Below are 12,819 nucleotides of genomic sequence, written 5' to 3'. Positions count from 1 at the left end.
AATGAGTGGCCCAGACCTTCCAGAATACCCCCCCTTAGAATACCCCCATCTACCCCCCCCTCCGGGAACCATTGAAATTAATTTCTTCTGAGAGTCTCTCCTAATATCCTCCTCTTTGAGACCCCTTAAAAATATGCCTCCCAGATGAGGACCTAACAACAATCACATTCACATGGTACTTGCATTACAAATACCCTGGTTTCCGTCGAGGTAGGTATTATTATTATTATTATTACCCCCATTTTACAGATGAAGTAACAAGGTGTGTTAAATGACTTATCCAGAGTCACACAGCTACAACTCGTTTGAAGTCGGATTTGAATTTGGGGCTTTCCCCGCCAAGTACAGCACTCCATCAACAATGCACCAGGCTTTTAAATGTAGCAAACTCCTGAGATTCTCCTAAAATGACTGCTTTTTTTAGACACACCCCCTCTCCCCCCTCAAAATAACCCTTTCTGAGATGATTTTTAATGTAGTCTTCTCAGAGGTTGCTTAAAAATAATCTTTCATTTCTTAGCCTATCCTTCAAATAATATCCAACTTAAAAAATCTCTTCGGATCCAATCTTTTAGTTAGATTCTCATCCAAGCACTTAAGGGCCAAAGCTTCCTTCATTATTTCAAATCTTAAAAGGCGCGTGTGTTTGTGAGGAGGGGGTGAGAACTAGCTGGACAGACCAGCTCTGTGTGTGGCTCTGGTTTCTCCCAGCCCCTTTGCCTTTGACTCTTACAAACTATGCTAGGGGCCCAGGCATAGTATCTGGAACCATCATTTACTAGTATTACAGATTTAGTTGTGGATAAACAAAGAACCCTTAAATATTTTCTTAGCCAGGGAGCATTTGGTTAGTATGAAGAAATGGCTATGGGGGAGTGGGGCCTGGGAATCTGGATCTTGAGAAGTTCTCCATAACTCTTACTTTGGTTCAGGCATAGGCACAACTTTTAGAATTCTGGAGGAGAAAATTTATTCTTGGGCCATACTTCTGTACCCATTAGGACACAAGAAGGTGGATGGAATGCTGCTTGTGTTTTAGGACTGGTTTCATAGATACATATGCTACATAGGAGATATATATGCTATGTAAGATGTGTGTGTGTGTGTGTGTGTGTGTGTTGCAGTTTTGCATGTGAGAAGAGGGCAGGAAGGATGGAACTCTGGGACCTATAATGGACATGGCATGGTTTAATTGACACTGAAAGTGGAAATTGATGACCTTTTCAGGTGGGCTGGCTACAGTGGAAAGTGATGTCCAACCTTTGGGGGGAGAGGGGGTGACTTTCCCATATAAGTAACTATCCCCTATCCCGTATAACTAAAACACTTTTTCTGAAGATTACCCATAAAGAAAGCTGATTAAAATGACTGGAGCCCAGCCCAAGAAAAGGGTTGATTTTCTTTCTTTCGGGTAATTAAACTGATAGCTTGAAAATGTTAGCTTCATTTTTTTCCCTCTAATATACTTCTGAAAGGGAGGGAACTAAGATAGGCTAAGTACTTTGAAAGCCAAATTAATATTGCCAGCATTAAAGTACTATGGTTTTGGTTCAACAGCTATTTATTAAAGTGCCTATTTTGTGCAAGTCACTATAGTAGACTTTATTATTTATTATTTATTAGTTGGGTCCTGTGTCCCTCTGGTGAGGTATTTCTGGCCTCCCAGAGAAGTTGTTTTAATATAGCATTTGATCAAGAGCAAGGTCAGTGCTCCTTTCTGGGTTCAGGGGAAAAGTCATATATGCTACAACAGGTGGGGAGAGTGTTTATCAGTGTGGTCTGTTTCTGGACAGCTGCAGTAGGGGTGATAAGCTGCCAGAGGTGGTTGTCTTCTTTAGAGAAAAAAGGCTTGTGGTCTTCCCCAGGTTTCAATAAGTAGTGAGCATCATACCTCGGTGAAGATAAAGTGAGACAGCTGGTTTATGCATTGTGTCATTCTCCCACCTCCTTTCCTCCTTTCCATTCTCCAGACTGAACAAGTGAATGCCTTTTAATGGCAGGAAAACAAAACTCTCATTTTGTTCAATTTGATAACTTTTAAGTATTTTACTTCAAGGCAGCCTATCAAATGAAGTTGAGGATTGGGAGTGTTTTTAGAAGATGGGAAGGGGAAAGCCAAGAGATTAATTTCTCACCTGCCCCAATTCTTTAGCTAGAATACATGGAGTTACTTCAAATACTTCAAGAGTATCTATGGGCTTGGACTCTCAACTTTAAGGTACCCTGTTTCTTAGCCCCAAGGAAACACAAAGAGATCTGTTTTACTGACCTTCCGGCCCAGGGCAAAGTAGTTGTTTGGTTGTTCTAACTGATCATGGCTGTGTTGATTAAGATGAACTGCTCTGACTCCTTTTGATTTGTTAATGGCCTTACTATTGTGCTTAGAGGCATTTTGGGCACTTAAAAAACAAAACCTAAAAAACCTGAAACAAATAATTTGCCTGCTTTTGAGTTCTTGCCCAAACAGTGGACATTATTGATCATATGCACCTCACAATATGTGGATATGTATTTTTTCTGGTGGACTCTGAAGGTTTTCCTTGAAAACAGTTTTGTTTGATCCTTTTGGAAGGTATTATTTGGGGAATATAAATTTTTTTTTATTATAGCTTTTTATTTACAAGGTATATGCATGGGTAATTTTTCAGCATTGACAATGGCAAAACCTTTTGTTACAATTTTTCCCTTCACCTTCTTCCCCAGATGGCAGGTTGACTAATACATGTTATTTATGTTAAAGTAATTATAAGCATTTTGAATATAATAATCAACACTAAGGAAATGTTTTTTCTAGTGGCATTTTAAGTTTTCCTTGAGGAATTTGGGCAATCAGCCTGGTTTAGTGCACTAGAACCAGAAATTGAAATTTAACTAAAGTTCATAATTGGGGAGGGGAGGAGAGCCAAAGTAACAGATGGAAGAACAAAGTTTATACCTGGAAACTCCAAACAGTTAACAGTCTAGATTGGGATTTTAAAGAAGTTAATAAATTTGTGGGATTTATAACCTTCTAATCCTCCTTAAAAATTTCTCAGAAAAAGTAAACACCACAAGCAAAAAGCTATAGTGTTTCAAAACTAAATTTTAATCTTAGTATACTTTAGAATCTGTTAGGGTAGTCTTCCAAGCCAAGTGTGATAGAATTGAGGGAAAATATTAAGAAGTGGGGAATATTTGTTACTGGGCAGTTAATGTGTTGTAAAAAATACTGAAAACATCAGTGAAACATTTTTTAAAAAATGCAACTGTTAGGTAGTAAAGTTATTAAAGTGTATTTAACTGGCATGTTCATTCATTAATTCATTCCTTCTTGCACTAAGACTGAACGTGTGGAACTTTTTGTGACTGGGGTATCCATTTCAGTGATGATTAACATCCAGAGTGAAGAGATAGAAACAGATAAGCTTTGTGTGTTTGTTTTTAAAATAATTGAACCTAAGAGCAATTAAAAAAAAAAAAAAAAACAGCGTAAAGTTTCTCTTCCTATCTCAAAATACAGAAGACTTTGCTGGCTGGTTATCTTTTGAATTTAGCCAGTGTTTCTCAGAAGTCACCAAACTTCAGTGACTTGGGCCCTTTTCAGCTTTATCTGCTGAAGAGGGCTAGCCAGTTCAACCAAAGAGTTGTTTTTTGGATGTATTTGTCTTTTTTTTCCTTTTCCCTAAAGGCCTTGTTTAATGGTTTCTGTGATTTAATAAAAGCAGAGTTCAATTTACATGCTCAAAATAAATAAAACAATACACTTGTGAAGGCAGGAAGCAATGTAGTGAGGCAACTATCTCCAACAGCAAATGAGATTTGAGAGATGGCCTCTTCTAAAATTTTGGGAAAAAGCAAAACAAAACAACTCAATCTTTCTTAAAGCTTTTCCAGCCCAAGCCTGAAAGTTAGAAAATATTTCCATACTTTTGGGATTATAGTAGTATATTGAGATCCTTAAACCCCACAAAAATGAGTTAGCTATGTGTGTTGGCAGATTTTTAGCCAAAAGAAAAAAGAAGACTTAAGGTAGGGAGTGTGATAACTGTCTTCAAGTATTTGAAAAGCTGTCATGTGGAAGAAGAATCATTCTGCTTGGCCCCAGAGGGCAGGACGAGATGCTTTGGGCTCCAGAAAGGTAAATTTCAGCTCAATGTAAGGAAAGACTTCCTAACAATTAGAGCTGTCCAAAAATGGAATGGACTGCCTCAGGAGATAGTAGTTTCCTCTTTACTAGAGGTTTAAGCTTGATGACCACTTGTCAAGGGATTTTTGGTCAGTCAAAGGTTGGCTTCTGAAGTCCTTTCAAACTCCGATTTTGTGAACAGATGAACAGGGTGGGGACAGTTATCCTTCTTTTTTTTTTTTTTTTTTTCCAACTTTTGTTCCTTCTATCTGAATCTTAATTTCTTTGAAAATTTTCCTAGATCTTCATTTTATCTTTTGAATACAATTAATCTTATTTCAAGACTAGGTTTTTTTTTTTTTTTAATTGAGACAGTGTACAAAATGAATAGGATTCATAAGGAAATGTCTGAAATAAGGAAAAATTGAGTGTATACAATATAGAAGTATTTACCTTCCTTCTTCCTTCCTACCTCCCAATTAAATTAAAACACAAAAAACTGAGAGTAACTCTGAAACTGATTTGGTGTTTGGTTCAGAATAATTTAGCCCTCGATCTGGGCTAAAACTAAAAGACATGTGTGCATGTATAGATTATTCTTTTTGAAATTGGACTTTGATAAAAATTTGTGAAGTTTAGGAAAAATGAAGTTATAACATTTTTTTAGAGCTAGGGAGAAGATGAGAAGTTGACTTTTGAATGAAAAATATGTATATAATAAGTATGTGTATATATAAGCTCCTCTAATACATACTTAAAACCCTCAACAACCTTAAATGTTTTAATAACCAACTAAAGAATAAGTTTGCTTAATGGATAGTAGATTTTTGCCTGTATTTCTTAATTTGCCTTCTGATACATACTTTAAAAAACAGCAACTCTGTATGTTTTAGCAACCAACAAAAGAATAAACTTGTTTAATGGATAGTAGATTTTTGCCTGTGTTTCATAATTTGCCTATGATTTATTAGAATATTGAATTCTTAATGAATCCAAAGTTTTGGTTCAATTCCAAGTTGGTGTGTCTCATGACCAGACCTGCCTAATTGTAAGCATTGATTCTTATTCAATTCTTACTTCAATCCAATAGAAATAGTATTATTTAGACACACTGAATAACAACAGGTTCCTTCCTCTTCAAGATAGGTCAGCTTCTTTCTAGATGACCAGGAACCATCTCCAGACAGAAGACAACTACCTTTTGAAAAAAGTTTGACCAATTTTTTCTTAGCTTACAAGTCAGTACCATATTTCATTTTGACCTGCTTCACTCTGTTCAAGTTTCCCTCCCTGGAAGTCCAGGCCACCCAATTGGTCCCAGTACTTGCCCCTTTTTAGTCTACAATTAATTGCCAGCACATTCCTTCTCTTTTGCTTTCTTTTTCTTCTTCTTTTTCTCCTTTTTTTTTTTTTTTTTGGTATTTGACACGAGCTCAGACTACTGAGAAAGGTGACAACTGTGAAATGAAGACAAGGTTTGGAGACACCTTAAAAAATACAAGAGGCAGTAACTAAATGACAAGAGCAGACTGTTAGGCACTTTCAAAACACTACTTCGTCTGTTGACTTTCCATTCTTTGTCCGCAGCACAAAATTGGAGGTCAAAGAATCATAGGAGTTAGAGATGGAAAAGACATTTGGGGTCACCTAGTTCATCCCTCCTCCTTCCTCTGCTCCTGATTCAGAATCATTCCTTACATTATATTTTCTCCTCCAGCTCTTGTACAGTTTTCACGGTCTTCACTCAACTCCGGCTGTTGCCTTTGGGAAATGACGCAGGAGGCTCTGTTCAGTTTCTGTCTAGCATAGAGAGAAACTGCCTCTGCCCACAATTGACACTCATGAACTTCTTTGTTGGTGGTCTTTGCAAAGGAATTGAGGGCTAACTGGATGTCTTATTCTTCTCTATTGCATAGGTTTATATTCTGAAGAGTATTCTTTGTGTTGTATTAGGCATCTACATATGTTTGAGGGGTAGGTGGATGAAGAGATATGATATAGAAGTGACTGTGTGCATTAAGGCTTTTGATTTCTTGCCATCTGAAAAGCAAGAGATTGGAAGTGATGGGAAAGACATTGAATCTCAGTTTGCTAGATGGTAACCAACTTGGAAATAGTTGATTAAAAAACCTAGCAAATGGCATTTTGACCACTAGTTGTTATACACTGCCTTGTCAAGTTATGGAAATAGAGTGAGAAGGATGCCTTTTGACTGAAAGTATAATCTGGGAAAGAAAAACAAGAGCTTAGACCAAAAGCAGACTTTTTGGGACTGAGGGTGTTATTTCTGGGACTGCATTGCCAATAGCTTCTTGACATCAGGGAGCTAATAGTCACTGATTGTAATATTCTTGGAAGGAATTTGGGGATGGTCTCTTCTAGAGGTAGCATAGGATACCTTCCCCTCTCTTCTTAAGCAGCTGGTGGGAACTACCCAAAGGGGGTATTATGTTTCTTCTGGTAACTGCCAAGAATGAGAGGAAATCTACAAGCTGTGGGATTTTGGAGTGGAATGAAGGGGGGGGGGTGAGGCAGGTGATGGTAATAGGAGGGAGGGGGAAATGAAATTGTTTTATAGTAAATATATTGAGATGTGTTTTTTTTTTCCTGAAAAGTTGTTTCATTGTAATAAATGATGGACTCTTTGCCTTTTAGCTCTGTTTTAAATTCTTTTCTTCTTTCAGCTCTCCTTATTCCATTCATTTTTCCTAACACCAAAACCCTAACTTCTTAGGCTTCTTTGAATTTTCATTTTGGAAGGGCATGTTGATGAGGTAAAAGAGTACTCTAATAATATACACAGTGAGTTGCAAGGGAATTTCTCTGCAGAACAAATATATTAAAGGAGAACTTCTCATTCTTCTATCTTGCCTGCTGTTTGACTTTATCTTAACGCCCTAAAGATGTTAAAAGCTTTTTAGACAGCAGCTGGCATATGTTTTCTCCATTTCCACAATCAGCTTTGTAGAGCCAAAAATGAATTTGAAGCCTAGTCATTTAGACTGAGAACCTGCTTGATTTATTAATATATGTCATAGTAACAGAATTTTAAAATAGTAGGATTAGTGATGCCAGTCCCAATCCTACCTCCTCTCAGGAAGGCCTAGATCGATGCCATTCTGTGGAGTTAAGAAGTATGTATGGATTCCTATTCAGTTCTTCCTTCGTGGAACTGTAGCTTTAGTGTTTATTCCTATTCCCATTTGGGGTCCCAAAGACCAAAAGTAATTTTCAGAAGAGGATGATTCTATTGTCCAGAAAAGGTACTGCTGGACTTTCATTACTGTCATTCAGTTTTGGGGACAGTTGATGGCCCAGTTGAAAGGGAAAATATGAGAAGGGAGGTCTGGATAGTGTAGTGGCCCTATATACAAAGCCTTCATAGTGATGCCTATGTTGACACAGGCATTCGTTATGTAGCCCAATTTTCTTGGTTGCTGTGCTTTTTCTAAACTAAATATAAGGGTAAACTAATTTATAATTCTTTTATAATTTTGTAGTTATCTTTGAGGGTTCTTAGTAGATAACCTTTCAAGAACTGCTGGGACTGAAAAATTCATGGTTCTCTTGTCTTCCTCATGATGAGTCTCCTCAAACTTAGCTAGGCTATTCCTTAGATGAGAGATACACAGTTTGTTACTGGATCTGTACCAGAAACCTTTCCAGTTTTGTAGGATCTGCCCAGAATTGTGGTCTATTGGCATAGCCTTTGAGGAGTTAGGGTTACCTCCTTATTTTGATGAGGCATTGGAGTAGATTTTATTTTTTATGGCCATGAATAAATTATTTAAAAAATTTTAATAATAGATTTTTATTTTCAAAATACATGCAAGGATAGTTTTCATCACTCATCTTTGCAAAACCTTGTGTTACAAATATTTTTTCTTCCTTTCCTCCTCTCTCGTCCCCTAGACAGCAAGCAATCCAATATAGGTTAAACATGTGTAATTCTTCTAAACATATTTCCACATTTATCATGCTGCATAAGAAAAATCAGATCAGAAAAATGAGAAGAAAAAAAGCAAGCAAACAATAAAAAGACCTGAAAATACTATATTGTGATTCACATTCAGTCCCCATAGTCCTCACTCTGGTTGCACATGGCTCTTTCCATCTCAAGTGTATTGAAATTGGCCTGAATCACCTCATTGTTGATAAGAGTCATGTCCATTACAGCTGATCCACAGAATCTTGTTGCTTTGTACAATGTCCTCTTGGTTCTACTTACTTCACTTAGCATCAGTTCATGAAAGTTGGAGTAGATTTTAGTGGAAGATATTTGTGCCGATGTAAATGAAGTAGTGATAGAATGCCAGGATTGGAGTTAGGGAGACTCATCTTCCTAAATTTAAATCTGGCTTCACACTTACTAGTTGTGTGACCCTGAACAAGTCACTTAATCCTGGGGTTTCATTTTCCTCATTGTAAAATGAGCTGGAGAAGAATGGCAAAGCACTGAAGTTATCTTTGCCAAGAAAATCCAACATAAGGTCACAAGAACTCAGACATGACTGAAAAACAACCAAACAAAATGGCTCACTCTGTTAGTGTGCAGCTGACGGTGAAACTAGCCTAGCTAAGTTCCTTAAGTGATAAATATTTTGCCATATTAACACTATTGACTAAAATGGAGTTGTAATTTATATCAATGATGATAGTGACTCACATTTCTGAAAACAGACTATTGAAGCATTGTTGTACATGTATGTTTGTATCTATCTATATATATGGATATATCTATATTGTGGCTATATATCTCCTTGTCTCACTTTTTCTCTCTCTGTCTTTCTCTTTGTCTCTGTCTCCATACTTCAGTAGATTTATAATTTCATGAGGGTGAGTCTTCCCTCCAACATATAGTTTGCAACTCATTCATGCTTGTCCATTTAGTGGAACTCATCCATGTTCTCCCCTAAGTTCTTCAAAGGGGGGAGTCTATCAAATGTGCTAGAGGCTTTCCTCAGTTCTCTTGACCAATCCATCTTTTCTCAATCACACATTTCTTTGGTAGCACCCTTTAAGCTACTTCTCTTCAATGCCCTTTGCTAGTTTTTCAGTTTTAATATCATATATAGTAGGCTAGGTTTATTTGCTTTGTTTTTTTTTTTTTTTTTTTTTTTGGTGGGGGGGGGGAGAGCACAAGGTACTAGAGGTCATGAAAAGAAAGGAGAAACTTTAGATTACTTCCTAAATTAATTTCTACCCCACTGCAGACTCACTGTATGTGTTGTGTTGTTTTTGTTTAAAATAGGTTATTTGCCCAGGAATGCAGTCAAATTATAATGGTGACTAAGTGCCGGAAAGTGTGGTAGAGGGAGAAGAAGTGGGTGGGTGGGGGAGAACCAGGAGTGGAAAAATGAGCCCCAGGCTAAAGAAAGAGGGCTGGGAAAATGGAAATCCAGGCAGGCCGGAGGCCAAGTTAGAGATTCCGACGTGCATTAACAGCTATGTGAGATGTTTATTTACAGGAGACTAATCATTTTTGGTTGCCTCTCCCTACTTTTACACCTATAACTGTTCAGGAGAAGTAAGCTGGAGGGCATCTCAGGGATCTGAGCAAAGTCATTTTTGAATTCCAATGAGCACCTGCTCTTGTCTTCTGAGATTCTTTTCCTACTGTTTTCTTCCCCATCTTCCTTTTGCTGATTTTCAGAGAGATTTTGATCAGTACCTCTGATTTTGAAGGAATTGAAATCAGTAAAATTCTTTATAGGCATAAGGAGTAATAATTAGAGAAATTATATGTGCAACTTTTGTGTAATTCGGGACTAAAGGAGAAAGAAGTTTATAGAATTGCTATTTTCCAGGAGTTATTTTTTAATATGTAAAAACCAAACTCAGTAATAGAAAGCTTAAAGGACCATAGGTAGGCATGGGTAAGTTTAAGGTTTTGGAAGAGAGGATAAGAAAATTTCTCCTAATCAAAAAAGCACTTTGACTTTGCTGTAGCTCTGAAAGTTTCCTGCTGTCAGACCTGAGCTCCTGGGGGACAAGGTTGTCTTGGTGGAGGAAAGTACCTTACCTTAACCTTTGGGGAAGCGTCACCAAGATGGCAGAGAGTAGAGGGTAGAGATAAGAAAGGCTATATAGCTTGTGCTGATTTTTTTAAAGAGTATGCTCTATGTCTCAATTTAGTATGCCATATAAAATGAACTAATAATCACTTATTATAACATTAATAACAACAAGCATTTATATAACACTTTAAAGTTTGCAGATCACTTTATGTCATCTCAGTTGATGACCACAACAACCTATCATTAGGCATTATTGCCTTCATTTGCAGATGAGAAAATTGAAGTTGAGAGAGAGGAATTGACTATCCCAGGCATGGTCACTAAGTGTCTAAAATGGATCTAAATTCAGATCTTCTTGACTCAGAAGCCTGCTGCTCTCTTTACTAATGCCCCACCCAGGTGTTTGCTTATCTAGAATTTCCTATCATTTAAAAAAATCTTCTTTTAAATGTGAAAGGGATTTGTTAGTCAAAAATCTTACTTAAGCAGCAGTATTCACAATAAAAAGAATATTAAACTTGGAATTATAAGAGTTATATTCTTTTTTTTCTGTTTTTTTCCCTAGCTGTATGACCACGAGACAGCCTTGCTAAGTTTCATTCTTCTCATCCAAAAAAACAGAACTAGATTTAATACCTGTCTTACCTACCCCAAAGAATTACTGTAAAGATCAAATCTTTGGAATTGTTGCTGCCTTCTATTTTCTAACTTTTCCATACTTCATTATTAGCTTCTGAATTTATTTATTGTTTTTAAGTGAATGTCTTATTAACACATTAAAAAAATTTGCATCAACTTCCTAATGACTCTTTTCCTTCCCCAACAGAAATACAATTAAGCACAACAAACCAACACACTGACCATGTTCAATATGTGTCTTGAGGTCACTGAATTCATCAGTGTTCTAATGTTTTTCCCTGATTGTTATTCTTTATGTTACTATTGCACCCAAATCCAGATCTCTCTGGGAGGTCTTGTATCCTCCTTGTGGCCTGGAGGTGATCCTTGGGAATTTTTTCTGAGTGTAGAGAGAGGCCTTGGTGACTTATATTGTTTATTCTCTCCTCTATATACAGGGTGACCAACATTCCAGTGAAGGAGAGAGTGAAGGTCTCACAGAACTGGAGACGGGGGCGCTGCCGACAAGGAACATTGCTCAAGTGGAGACGCAAGCAAGTAGCCTGTTATCTCTTTCAGAGCTTCCAGGGGCACAGGCTAATGGGGTCATGTTGGAAGAAAAAAAACCGACCCGGTTGTAGTTTGGCTGGCCTTTCTTGTCAAGAAGGCCAAGAACCCCACAGAAGGGGTCCAAAAGGGCAGAGGTGTTCCTTGCCAGTTTGCCAGAAGGAAGACTGAACAGTGAATGATGAAGCTAGTAACCAAATCCATCTTGTTTTACTGTCGTTTAAGTCTTTCACTAACGGGTTTTCTGCCTATCTCTTTCCCACCTCCCTTTGTAAAAAGGCAAAATAGAATGTAAATGAGTTGGACATGTTGCTCCCCACACTATCGAAGTTGTACTTTGTAGTGCAGACTAGAAAGGGGCTGACAATGCCATCTTTTTTCCCCTTGGCAGTAATTGTTCTCTAATTGTTTCACGTATGCTAATTTTATTTTTCTAGTTAAATTGTAAACTTCAGAAGGCAGAATCATGTCTTACTCTTAAAAGGACCTACAATGCTGGGGTTATAGCAGTCATTCAACAAATACTTGTTGGTTGATCAAAAGCGATGGGGAACAGAAACCTTAAGCTCATTTATTCTTGGCAGGTGTCATTTCGAAGTATATCTTTTATTTTTTTTTTCCAAGAGGAGAGTAACTCTATAATTGACAATTGTTGTTACTTATTCATGTACCTGCAGCAAAAGGAGACCAGATGATTATCCTAAGGTAGTGGTTATAGGAAGAAATCTTCTGTTTCATAATTCATTCTTTTGCTTTTGCTTCTAAACCGCATTGGTTACCTTGTCATGATCTATTGCTGTGGTTAATGGTAATAGTGATGATATACATTCCCATGATGGTGGTAGGTGATTTATGAGGAGATCCACATCTCCTATCCTTGCCTTAAAAAAAAAAAGATACTTTTTTTTCCACATTCATTTTTCCCTTTTATTGTCCATCTTCCAGTCACTTGGACTCACTACCTACGTATCATCCTAAATTCCTCCCTTTTTCTCTTACCCCTCATATCTAATCACTTGCCAAATCTTGTCATTTCTAGCTTCACTGCTTCTTATGTACACTCCCTTCTCTCCACTGACACTGACACTACCCTGATATTCGCCATTATCACCTCACACCTGGTTTATTGCAGGAACCTGCTGGTGAGTCTCTTCCTTAACCCTCTTCCCATTCCAGGCTGTCCTCCACTCAATTCTCAAAGTAATCTTCCTGAAATGAAAGTTTGACCATGTCATCCTCCTATTCATTCAACTTCAGTACCTCACTTGCTTTCAGGATCAAATATAAAATTCTTTCCTTGGCCTTTAAAGCTCCTATAACCTAGCCCCAATTACAATTCCAGTCTTTTTACTTCTTAACACTTCTTTGCCTACGCCATGTACCCTGCAGTCCAGTGACACTTCTTGCTGTTTCTCAGATATGATGCTTCATCTCTGACTGGCATTTTCACTGCTTGTCCTTAATGCCTGGAACTCTCTCCCTGTCCTTCCTCATTTCTGCCTCCCAACTTTC

At 37.5% G+C, this 12,819-nt stretch overlaps 1 protein-coding gene across 2 annotated transcripts in view; it reads left to right on the top strand.

Annotated features, from left to right (window-relative positions):
• Positions 1-12,819, top strand: part of FBXW4 (F-box and WD repeat domain containing 4) — a 118,360-nt gene that overhangs the window by 702 nt on the left and 104,839 nt on the right. For both annotated transcript variants that reach the window (XM_051981265.1, XM_051981264.1), the window contains exon 2: positions 11,199-11,294. In XM_051981265.1, the coding sequence (XP_051837225.1) occupies positions 11,199-11,294 (96 nt within the window). The remainder of the gene's footprint in view (positions 1-11,198; positions 11,295-12,819) is intronic.

The sequence above is a fragment of the Antechinus flavipes genome, chromosome 2 (genome assembly GCF_016432865.1).
Source record: "Antechinus flavipes isolate AdamAnt ecotype Samford, QLD, Australia chromosome 2, AdamAnt_v2, whole genome shotgun sequence".
In the NCBI taxonomy this organism is placed as follows: domain Eukaryota; kingdom Metazoa; phylum Chordata; class Mammalia; order Dasyuromorphia; family Dasyuridae; genus Antechinus; species Antechinus flavipes.
This window is presented reverse-complemented; position numbering and strand designations above follow the sequence as displayed.